The sequence below is a fragment of the Lutjanus erythropterus genome, chromosome 19 (assembly GCF_056507025.1).
Source record: "Lutjanus erythropterus isolate fLutEry1 chromosome 19, fLutEry1.hap2, whole genome shotgun sequence".
NCBI lineage: Eukaryota > Metazoa > Chordata > Actinopteri > Lutjaniformes > Lutjanidae > Lutjanus > Lutjanus erythropterus.
This window is the reverse complement of record NC_139335.1, coordinates 31,075,934-31,088,732: the sequence shown is the minus strand read 5'-3', so window position 1 is coordinate 31,088,732 and position 12,799 is coordinate 31,075,934. Positions and strand designations below refer to the sequence as shown.

Below are 12,799 nucleotides of genomic sequence, written 5' to 3'. Positions count from 1 at the left end.
GGTGAACTATCCCTTTAGAGCACCTGGTAAGAAGTATGCCCCTGGGGGTCTGCGTGGTTTTTCTGGAGGGAGCAGATGGAAATTCACAGCAAACCTTTTTTTTTTCTTGTTCTGAGTGTCATGGCCCAAAATGTCATCTGTTAACTCCTCATCAAAAACACAACGAGACTGTCTGCGTGACCGGCGCGTTAGTAATGTCTCCATCATCATCACCATCTGACGCATTCGGCCCGTTGTTCACCCACCCTTTTTACTTCACACACACACACACACACACACACACACACACACACACAGTGTGTGTGTGTGTGTGTGTGTGTGTGTGTGTGTGTAACCCCTCCCTCCTCCGTTGCTGCTAAACTATATAAATCACCTCTGTCGGAGTTTGATTCCAAGGTGCAGCGACCCGCAGAGTAAAGACTGAAAGAACGGGAGAGAAGAAAACAAACAGACAAACCACCTGTGGCTCACACTTCTACCTGTTACCTCCAAAGTCTTCTCAAAGTAAGTCTTCACGCTTCTTTTATTCCTTTGCCATTTTTTTTTTTACATTTTCACAGGAATGAGAAATGCGCTTTTAATACCAATGAAATGTTTTAATTGCCACAGATATCTGTGATCTGCTGTATTTTGAGTCTTAAATGGAAGTTAAATTGAATTTAAACCAATTATCGCAACAGCTTTTTGTACTGAGACATACATGCAGATAGAAGAGAAGACAACTGTCAATTTTTGAGATTATCTTTTTGTAGAATAAAAGCCTCGTTGCTTGCTTTTGTTTTCTTAAACTTTTGCTCATTTTCAGACGACTGTTTTAAGATAAGAATCATTAATGATTTGTAGGATGCTCTCTTTGCTATTTAAAATGTAAGTAAGTTTTAAAAAAGATGTAAATCAATGATTTAACAGATATAAGGAGCTATAAATATTATAAAAATTGTTTTTGATACCATATATATATATATATATATATATATATATATATATATATATATATATATATATATATATATATGTACATATATTTTTTTTTACCCTGGCTTGGGTCTTAAAAAGAAGTTAAAGTGAATTTCAGCCAATTGTCACAACAGGTTGGTGCAGATCGAAGACATTTTTGAACTGAGGGTATTTTTTTCAAAATAAAAGCCTTGTTGCTAGGTTGAATTTTTTTGTACAGGCTTTTGCTTTTATATTCTTCAGCTTTTGCACATAAACTTAATCACTTTATAACTGTTTTTTCTCTTTTTCATCGATTCTGAAAAGCTCTTTTCTTTCAGATTTTTCTGACGGTTGGTTTAAGATATTGCACTTTTCAGTTTTTCTTACTGACTTGTTTGGATTCTGTCTTTGCGATTTAAAATTTAAGAAAGCTAAAAAGGAATATAAATCACTGACACATGACAACGATCTAACAGATATAATGAGCTATAAATGACATTGCACATACCATAAAAAAAATATTAACCCTGGTTTTCTGTACTGGGAAATACATGCTGAACGATTTTAAACTTTTGCCAGCATTTTTCCCTTTAATTAAAGACTTGTTGTTAGGTCGATATCTTTTATTCAGCCAGCTGCTTTTATATTCTTTAGCTTTGGTGACTTGTAAGAATACTCACTTTGCGATTTAAAATTTAAGTAAGCTTCAGCTAAGATACAAAAAAAAAATTAAAAAAAAAACAAGAAAAAAGGAAGAAAAGGAAATCATCGATACGTGAAAACGATTTAACAGGTGTAAGGAGTTTCAGTTGGTCGGTTCAGAGATGTGAGGTGGTGTTTTTGTGCACTTACATCCAGCTGAAGGAGCCTAAAAGATGAGGTGATGCTGGCAGCGCGTTCAGCACCACGGACAGCACCAAATCCAAACCACAGCTGCCGACACATGGCAAACATTTTAGCATTTTTAAAAAAATATATATATTGGCATTACATTGCTGCAGACACATACAGTCGATTTCTATCAAAGGGAGCGGTCAAATCAGCAAGAGAATGCGAGTAACTCCTTGTGTGAACCTGGAGCAGCTCTGTACAGAAGAATGAGTGATTGTCAGGGCGCATTAGAGCAGACAGAAGGCCAGACCTGTTGCTCATTATTCCACTTCATCTGTGAAGCCTTTAACACCTGCAGCTGTGTTTTATTACAGCTTCAAACAGAAGCAGGAAATCAATCCACTTATCCACTTACACATTCATGAGATAATCAGTGTGATTTTCCTGGCCAAGTAGGCAAAAACCACGTGCCAGGGTCTAATTATTGCGGTAGTTTTAGGCTGTTTTACCGGTGATAGAGCAGCGATCAGGAGAACCGGTAGAAACCCCGGTTCTCTGGCACCGTTTAAAGCACCGCAGGTTAACAATATTGAACTTTGCTGCGGGGTTGAAGCATGTTGCAGTAAAGTGCGTTAAGATAATGCAAGATATGCTACACAGCCTGTTATGCAGGTGGGCATCGCAACTGTATATTTAGTAATAATAACGTTTAAGTAATATAACATTAATTCACTTGTCACATTCCATTTAATTAATTAAATGAAATAATCATTTGCTTTCTATTGTAGTCATCACACTATATCAGATGAAATTGGATTATATTAAGTTTGATGCCTTTGACAACAACACATCCAGCCAAGTTATCCATGGAACATAGCAGCTTTCAGGAAAGTAAATTAGGTGGGACGCTTTTATTTTATCTCTGTTTGTATGCACTTTTAATATTGTCTTTTCGCAACCAGAGCAGGCAGTCCAGTCATCATGAGATTCTATTTTAGTTTTTTTTTTTTTTTTAAGATGCACTTCATTGTTGCTCAGAGGAAATTTAGCCTGGGGGATAGGCTTCTCACAGCTGTAATCATAACACAAAATGAATAGTACTGTAAAGTACAACATTACAATACAAAACATAATACAATACAAAACAGTACCGTACAGTAGTACACACACTGAGTTACAAAAATAAATGAGTACAACCTTAAGAAAAATGTGGAAAATACAATAAAAAAGATATGCAAAATATTACATATGTTCTGTGAGATAAAGATATAAATATGTAGAAAAAAATTAGAAATGAAATCATTAAAACCATAAAATCAAAGTTTATACTATATCAAACATGAGCAGGTTGTTTGCTGAGTAGTGTAATAGATTTGGCTGGAGAGAAAACTTATGCTTGAATATATCATTCCTGAACATTATTGTTATTCTTATTATTATTAGTAGTAGTAGTAGTCTGAATAACAAAATGTTAATATATGAATATTAATATTAACAATAATCATAATATCCTTAAAGCTTGCATAAAAGAAACTGTAAAAATGAAGTATTTGTTGTTGACCCAGCTGCCCTAAAATTTTCAGTTGACTGAATTTGAAAAGTCAAATTGGAGCAGATTTTGTAATGATTGAAAACAAATAAACTTTTTTCTTTTTGGTCAAATAAACTTCAGTTGAGAAAACATGTTCAATAATCTTAAGATACTGAGTTAAACCAAAAACGTATCAGTCACACTGATGAACATTACAAACACACAGCAAGTTTTCTTCAAACTATAGAAAATAAGCGTCTCGGGAGTTTTAAGTCTCAAACAATGCATGCTGGGAACTCTGCTAATATGCTGATCATGTTTCTTTGGAACCTTAATTTAGTGAGTTGACTGAACTCAAGTTAAGTTACAAGAACTCCTGTTTATAAGTTCTAAAGGTTTCTGAAAATCAGTTCTAGAAATTTTAAGTTTAATTAACTGCATTCATAATACACCAGGATGGAAATTAAGCTGCTGCAACAGTGTACACGAGTATTATTAACACATCTGTGCAGCATACTTCCATAAATTATGTCAAATTCATAATAACCATCACACCCGCAGCCTCCCTGATGATGTGTGAAATTAGCTGTCTCCACTAGAGTCGATCCATTTTCCTCATCTTCCTCAGGAAGTAAACAGCACTGAGCCAGGGGAGTCTGACAATAAGTCAATCTATAGCCTGAAGAGGCTTTTTTTTTTTTTTCTTTACATGATACATATTGACTTGTGTAGCTGCTTCACACACCTCTTTACTCGTCAGCCAATTGTGCCCCAGCAGACGTTTTCTAGGAAAACAAATGACAGTTCTTCCACCACATGTCCCTCGGGAGAGTTTTGATTTGCCCCAAACATTTTTCTAATTAGAAAAGAGAGAGAAATGTCTTTATCAGCCCTTGTGTTGCCATCACTCGACTTCATTCTGAAATTTTTAAGTTGTCATGGGATTAATTCAATCCAACAGCTGTCATAGGAGGTGATATTTTCTTTTAGTTGTTGATTTTCGGAGCAAAACATCATTAATTTCAACTTTTTCATTGTTTTGACTAATGATACAATAAGACTTTCTATTGCACACTGCAGTTACCACAATCAAAATGAGAAAGAAATCCAAACTGGTCATCCTGATTATTGTATTGGGGTTAATCCAAAACTGTGGACCCTCTGCCCTGTCACAGATGGCCGTGATGCTGAAGCCATGGACGGTGCTGGTGGCCGTCGTGCTGTGTGTGCTGGTGTGTCTGGGAACGCTGGCGGATGCCTACCCCCCCAAACCTGAGAACCCTGGTGAAGACGCCCCACCTGAAGAGCTGGCCAAGTACTACACCGCCCTGAGACACTACATCAATCTGATCACCAGGCAGAGGTATGTACACACATGTACAGTACATACAATACATATGCATTACATTTGTGGTACATACACTATACATATGCATCTTATTTCTGTAGTTTTGGCCCAGTTAGCTCATAAAAACGGGAGGAAATGTCCAGCATGACGATGATGAGACAACATTATTTGCATCTGTATCTGTTCAACCAACAAAACTGTCTGCCTCTGTATCTGTATTTGGATAGAAGACCAAAAGTGGGTGTGGTTTAAACCAAAAGTCATGTTAAATCAGACAAATGTTGTATTTTCTAACCTTCACTGGCAATGCAACTGTTGTGCCCATAAAGCATCATTTTGATTTAGCATTATATAATATATATTTTCACATCTTAATGCTGTACTTTTCATTTCTGTCTGTCTCTCCTTTTAGCTTTAATTAAACCAAGGTTCATGAGCTGTCTGAAGCCCACTATTACCTCCCCTCTAACAGAGAGATACTGAGAAAAAACTTTTAGAAATAAAAATATACTGTTTTACACTGGAAATAGAAACTCTACAGTAAAGATATTCAAGTATATATAAATATCCTTTAGTAGAAAGGAATAATCAAAGTGATCATGGAGCTGACTTTTATCGAATAATACTGAGCAACTTGTAAAGAACTTACATAGATGAAATATCTGTTTCCATCATATTAGTCGTACTTTCCTGAATTACGTATTTGGATTCAGGTGCATCCCCAGCACACAACAACAAGTGTGTAAAAAAAATCTGATTCATGGCAAATATCAAGATGTTTGCACTCTCTACTTGTGAAATTTGGCAGCTTGGTAAGTGGCCATATGCAGGTACACCTCTAGCATCAGTTAAATATGCAACATCTGGGTAGATTTTAAAAACAAAGGCTCAGAAACTACCTGGTTAGTTTTAGGAAAAGATCATGATTTGGGTGAAAAAAGTATGTTATTATGTAACTTAACATACATAGGTAACACAGCTTATGTAAAGTTGACTATTGGTTTCACATAGGACACAAACCTTTGTCTCCTGGGTGACAAGAACAAATGACAATAAGAAATGAAGCTACAGGGTTACCTACAATTTGATAGTGTGAAACATAAGCCCACCAAACACCCAACGTCATTTCAACATTGTCATTTAGGCTAAATCTGGCCTTTATTTCACCCAAAAACAGATGCTGAAGTTTGGACAGTCTTTTCTCTGGTCGATTTGGCTCAAATATTGGACAAAAACAGATGTTTAATTATATGTTGAAATCTGGGCTGTGTCTTTTCAACAAAGACTTTTCTCCACTCGCATTCAACTAGTAACAGACAGAGACAGACATCCTTAAATAATTGTCTTTTCAACAACTTGAAAAAATGTCTTTTCATCTTTCACTTTCAAGCACAATCAAACGTTTCTCAAACGAATGACAACATTTTCATTGAACAACTTTTATTTTTATGACCCACAGGAATATTTTTAGGCTGGCTGACCAATCTGACAGGGGCAAGGGAAGTAAGAAATATAATAATATAAATTTGGAGTGAGAAAAATTTAAGTCTTTCCCCTGCCTTTTTCCACCTAAAAACTCAAGACTACCCTCCCTTTATCCAAAAGAAAGATGACAACACTTTGCCCTTTCAGTTCAGCCCTCTTGCCATAATAATTTTTACACAGTCCCTAAGTTTATTCCTAAGGATAAAAACAAAATATTAAACTGATTTTCAGGTGTGAAACCCTTGAAGGTGTAACAGTAGCTGAACTGAGTTAGTTTTATCTTTTTGCTCCTTTAGTCCACATTTCATTTTGCTTTATTCAGGTCATTATAGCGAGTAGTTGTATCAGTTTCCCGCTTATACATAAGCCGGGAGCTGATGTGCAGTGTGCTCGCCCCTCCTCCACACCCCCGAACCCTTCGCCCGCACATGGGAGCTCAGTAGATTAGATTACCGTCCACTCTCCAAAACCTCCAGGCCTCCAAATCAACGGGACCAGAGCAATAATCGGCACAGATGGACCCAAGAAAGAATCCCAAATTCAGTTAGCGGGGCCTGAGCCGAGGTCTGCTGCTCTCAGGTATAAACGTCGGTATGGAATTGTCAGAAGGAATATTTTTTGATTTGAAGTAGTCTGGCTCGTCTCTTCTTATTCATGAAAGCCAAATAGGTCATTGATATTTAGATACTTGCTTTAAAGAAGACTCTTAAAGCCATAGAAAGTCAATTTGTTTCAAGTTAAAAGTTTTCACATTACATTGTCAACTGCAGATGAAGACATATGAGGACTCATGGCTGTACGAAGGTTTTGGCGTATCAAATAAAATGCTGGGGAATGTGATGGCTGCGCGCTCCAGAGAAAATTGATGGATCAGGGCTGTCAGGTGCCTTTGATGCATAACTCTGTATGGCAGCTCATAGCACTGAATAACAGGACAAATGTACTGAGGTCTTTAGCAGCACGTGTGCGTGGAGGGACGTGTTTTATTTTGGCGCCCATATAAACAGGTTAGAGCAGCAACACAGCTCACATGAGCAGTGCAGTTCACATGCAGCTGCAGCCAGGCTTCACCCAGAAATTCAGAGTCTCACCTATTTTCTCCAAACCAAATCTGGGAAGTCTTCCTTAGAAACATGATCTATTGACAGTCATATCAACATTATTCCAACAACATGACACCCGTCATTCAGCCATCTGTAATATATATCATAGACATGAAAAAGTCAGCTGAAGGGCAGTATTTTACTGGTGCGCGCTCTCTTCTTTTTTCTCTCTCCTTCCTTCTCCCGCTTTTTGAACGAGAAGGGGAAAAAAACCACACTGCTTCCTACCTACACCTCACTAAACCTAAACACCTAAGACACCTAAACACTTCTGCCAACTCAATGCAGAACGATAAGACTGGGAGCAGCAGCCCTGCAGCAGAAACACTGTCTGTGTGGGCACAAAAGGCGTGAGCGCCGGTCCAACGAGGCAGCCGCCGCGCACAGACGCAGGCAGTGTGGCTCGAGTGTTACACTTCAAAAGGCACTTTTCAGTGCTTTAACTTCAACTGCTTCCCACATGCAAACGATAAGAATTTTATCACTTTTTACAATATTTGTTCCTTTAATTGTCAGTGTAAGTGAGAACGCATTAATCCTCTTAAGAAAATGTAGCCTTTCTAGTTCCTAATAATTTCTTATGAATCTCTCCAGGAAGTACCGTTTTTAAGTTTTTGATTTTCAGAAGAAATTTCTTAAAAGTACCACTCGAAACTGAGAGAAAAATAGCTGAAAAACAGCTCCTGTTTAAACAGCTAATAATGAAAAATCCAAATAATTCAAAATATTTTAGACTTTTTAGAATTTTTATAGTACCTGTTACTGTTACTACTCAAAGGCAAATGAAAAAAATATTCATTTTCAAAGTGTGATCTGAACTGTTTTAAAAAGAAAAAGAACTATTTAGATCAGGAGAGGTGAAAAAAGGTTTTGTCAGGTCAAACTTTTTTGCAGGATGATTTTTCAAAGTGTTGTAATACTCATTTCAGCCACAAGAGGATGGGCTAGCTACTTAGATGACATTACTGTCATGTCTCTCTCATGCTGCTGATTTTTGGCACTAATTAAGATACATTTTTAGCCAAAAAAATGAAAAATGATCCTGACAAACTTTTTTTCCCACCTGTTTTCATGGTTGAAAAATTGAAGGAACTTAGAAACATGATCCCAGCATCCGTGGGGCTTATATAGTGTGTAGGGGACCATGGCTCTGGCACGTCACCGAGCCATATTTCAGGTTTACACAAAGAAATCCTGGATACAGAAATGATGAACAACAGTTTACTGGTCAAACTCCATAACTCACTACTACTACTCAGTGTTTCCACAACTATTTTCTAACATTTATAATGTTTTCAGAAGAAAAATTCCCTTTGTCTTTCACAAAGACTTTAAACAAGGATGCTTAGTTTTATGACTGTGGTGTAATGGTAATAGAGGAGGAAAACAAAGGGGTTATATTTTAAGAATGGAAAAACAGAAAAACAAGGACAGGCGAACTGACTGCTGGATAGAGACAGCAAAAGAGAAGCATAATCAGACAGTAGAAGACATGAAAAGACAAAGTAGTCAAAGATAGGCAGACAGATAATAAGAGAATAAGAGTAGGACCGACCAGGGAGACTCAGGGTGATATATGGGTACAGGCGGCCATTATCAGAGGGGAAAACATTTTACTTCCTGATGTGACGCACTGTGCGGCAGCTGAGATGGAGCGTGTGAGCTGCTCAATTGCTTTCCTATGGCGCGAGCCACATACACACACACACACACGCCTCCTCGCATGTGTAACGAAGCATAAGATTGGGTGCTGGGGTCATAGGGGGAGGTGGAACAGGTGGTTGATGGGAAAACAGAGGAACCGCAGGTCGCGCTGCAGGGGTTGTGTCGAATAGCGCCATCTCACGCGCGTACACACGCATTAACACGCACACATTACCGAGTAAACTTTGTGTTAAACGGCTCTGTGGTTTTACATTTGCGGCGCTCTTGGAGCCCTGGTTTTCTTATCAAGAGAATCGTAAGACTCATCCAGACCGGGGAAATGACACCCTCTTACACACACCAACATTTAAACACACACACACACTTCCACGCATAGTCTGAATCTGACTGTGAAATTAAACTGTTAGAAACAAAGTGAGGGGAAGTCAACCAATATATTGAAAGGCAGGCAGACTGACATAAGAGGACACAGGACAGTGGACAAAGAGAGACAAGAAGACACATTTGTCTGTCATTTGAATGTCTCAAAATATGTAAAACTGTGAGCTACCACGACCACTACTACAGATTTTACAGAGGATAGTGGTGTCCTCTATGAGACAGGGAGACCTATTTATTTATAAAGGAACTCAAGTGATTTTACAACTTCAAAATAAGAACTTGTCTTCATCTAGCTTAAGTCTTCCAATTAGTTCAATTTAAGATCATTATGAGTCTTTGACCATTTTCTCATACTTGTTAAATTCGGCTCCTGAGAAATGACCTTTGTCTCGTCTCAGCCTGAGACTAATTTGAGCCCAACTGATCTTAAAGTCTTTTTTTGTTTTGCCTTTTGTTTGTCACTGATCTTACATGTGCCTGAAATAGTCAGCTCTTGAGATAACAATGAGATCTGAAAGAAAACTTGCTTGCTCTTAAATGAGATCTTAAATTTGTCTCAGTGGTCAAATACGTCTTGTTGCTCCATACAGTCATCAAGGAGAAACCTCAGAGACACTTCTGAGCTCAGCAAAAGATCTCTTTTCTTTTGCTTTTCTTTTGTTTTTTAAGACTTCAGTCAGCTCAAAAATATGAATCTCACTTATTTCTCGTAAGACAAAGAAAAGACGATTATGAGAAACTACATTTTCCTCTGGGGTCCTGCTCTGCCTGTAAGAAAACTTGCGTTACAAGCTGGAGGTGTGAGGTTGAGATGATGGCATTTACCAGACAGGGAAGATCTAATAAAAAGGTGGTATCTTATTGCATTGTGGGAAATGTAGGATACAGTATTTTGACCCATATCAGTGAGATATCTTAAAGTCTCTCTTTTTTTGAATTTGTCTCTGGTGAGTCCCCAATTTTTTTGAAAGTGCAAACTCATATACATTTACAGCGCATGGAAATGAATCATTACAGAATTTTAAAATGATTTAGTGTTTGGAAGATATTGTTTAAAATGGGATTATGATGACATGTAACTGAGAGCCAACATGGAAGTTCTAAAAACTCAAATGGCAAGTCGATCTCCATAGATCCCCACATTAAACTGTCCAAATTTACAGCAGAAATAAACATGTTTACAGCCTGCTACAGAAACAGTTTTTTATGCCTGTATTGTGATAGGACAGCTGAAGTTCAGGAGATGACATGCAGGAAGCCACGAGCTGGAGTCAGTACATGGGGTGCTCTACTAAGTGAGCTACAAGGGTGCCAGGGTTTCAATATCAGACAGCTGCATCTTCATAATTATGGCTGCATAGTCATGTTCATGCATGTAGCACACATACGTCATCCATGATGAGTTATGAGTTAAACTGTGATGGCAGCAAACCACTACTTTACTATGAAGGCAGTGTGTCTGTGGCAGACAACAGTCAACAATAAATGATCTTCGTAATATGAATAAAGCTGCCTCCTGTGTGAACTGTCTATAGCTGAAGAGGGTCGGCCGATGCGACTTTACTTAACGTCGGTCACATTGTACTTGGAGAGCCCAATATTTTCTGAAGTGGGACATGATGTAAAAAGTTTGAGAACCACTGCTGTGGGAACCATGAATCAGGGCTGTTTCTAGCTTTTTAGTGACCCTATGTGAAATGTTTTTTGGGGGGCCCTAGGAAGGCTAGATCTGTCAACAACATCCCTCTTCTCTCAAATTAAAATCACAATTTTCCAGTTGACCCCAGCAATCACCGGGGCCCCCTACTTAAAGAAAAACATGAAAACTTACTGCAGGTTTACAAAGCCTGTATTATAATATCTGTCATAATGAAACAGATGCTGCATTTTCATTAAAATTATTATCTTAAATGTAAGGAACAAAATAAAGCTTCCCTGCTGATCTCTGGACAGTTATAGTCTTGCTTTGAATAACAGTAGGGACACTGAATTGTGTATTTGTAACTGAACACAGATCATCACTACATCATGCTGTTTGGGGGCCCCCTGGTGGCTTTGGGGGCCCTATGCAACCCCAAGGCAAGAAACAGCCCTGCCATGAATGTCCAAGATTTTGCACCAATCCATCTCACAGATGTTGAGATATTTCACTGGACAAGTGAAAATGGTGGCGCCAGATGAAAAACCAAGGGATCAAAACATTAGTGAGATTGATGTTGATGATTCATGGGCAACTGTGCGAAATTTCATGGCGATCCATTCAATGGTTGGCAAATGTACTGCTAGCATGGCTAAAACCCGCTCTCATATCTCTCTCCCAGGTATGGGAAGCGTTCAGCTCAGGAGGACGTGGTTGCAGAGCTGCTGTTCGGTGGCGACAACAACAGAGACCAGAGATCAAGGTGACGACGCTCACACACATACGCTGAAGAAGTCATGTGACCTGTAATTAACAAAGACCAATGTTAATGAATTGACACACTCTTCCTCGTGTTCCTCCACAGATACGACGACTCCTACGTGTGGTGACTCCGCCGCCCCTCTCCCTTCTCATCAGGCATTCCCTCCGGCTGCGTCCCACAATGCACCTGGAGGGGCCGACATGTGCCTCTCACCTCTGACCACTGAACCCGACCCCAATGGATGACCATCACTGACCGGAACACAAGCTCTCTCTGTCTCTCTTGTCACTGTCTCACATCTCTCTCATTACAACAAAATTGTACATAATTTGTTATTGAAATAAAATATATATATATGAGATCAGAGCTACTAATCAGAAGGTGGAACTGTGTCTGTGTGTGTGTGCGTGAGCATTAATGTCCCTCTACTGTCCAATACTGTTTAGAGGAAGTTCTTGTTTTACTGTTGCTACTGTAAAAGGTAACATCAGAATAAATTAATAAAAACTTTTCCGTGTGATTAAAATTTGTTGATGAATCAGAATGTTTTTTGGGGGGAATTTAAGTATAGAGTAGAGTCATCTTACCTCTCTGGATAGTGGATCATTATCACAGCATGCCACACTTTAATATCAGCTGATGACCAACACAGCAATTTTTAGACTAGAATCTATTATATTACATGTTATTATTATTTATCTCCATACCCTGTCTGTGTCACTCAGCTAATGGTTGAAGTGTTGAATTAGTACACAATTGATGGTCTAATGCAGTGGTCGTCAACAGGGGGTCTGCAGCCCCTAGGGGGTCATCAGAGTTACTGCATAGGTGAGTTTTTGCTTTTTTTTTTCCAAAATTACATTTTGTGTGAAATTCTGTCTGAAAATAAATAGTACATTGACATGAACCAACAAATTATTAGCAAAGATATGCATATGCATAAAAAAACAAAAACAAACATAATTTACCCAGTCATGTAATCATGTGAGCTAGTGAACCTGAACTACAGAGTGCCAAAGTCATGCCCCTTCTGATGGACCACCATAGGAGCTAACTTTGAAAAAAATATGAATTGTAGTCAATGGCAAGATGCAAATTATATTTTGATCCCATT

At 38.3% G+C, this 12,799-nt stretch overlaps 1 protein-coding gene across 1 annotated transcript; it reads left to right on the top strand.

Moving 5' to 3' along the window:
• Window positions 1-383: 383 nt before the first annotated feature.
• On the top strand, window positions 384-12,201 carry pyya (peptide YYa). The gene is made up of 4 exons (XM_084744067.1): window positions 384-504; window positions 4,477-4,664; window positions 11,605-11,685; window positions 11,788-12,201. Exons 2-4 carry the CDS (start codon window positions 4,477-4,479, stop codon window positions 11,810-11,812), a joined length of 294 nt encoding a protein of 97 aa, XP_084600193.1. The 5' UTR covers window positions 384-504; the 3' UTR covers window positions 11,813-12,201.
• The last annotated feature ends 598 nt before the right edge of the window (window positions 12,202-12,799 follow it).

Bases quoted from the DNA above. Each gene is read 5' to 3' on its own strand.
- pyya (XM_084744067.1), top strand. From the start codon at position 4,477: ATGGCCGTGATGCTGAAGCCATGGACGGTGCTGGTGGCCGTCGTGCTG. The intron at 4,665-11,604 runs GTATGTACACAC...TCTCTCTCCCAG, and splicing joins AATCTGATCACCAGGCAGAG to GTATGGGAAGCGTTCAGCTC. The intron at 11,686-11,787 runs GTGACGACGCTC...GTTCCTCCACAG, and splicing joins AACAGAGACCAGAGATCAAG to ATACGACGACTCCTACGTGT.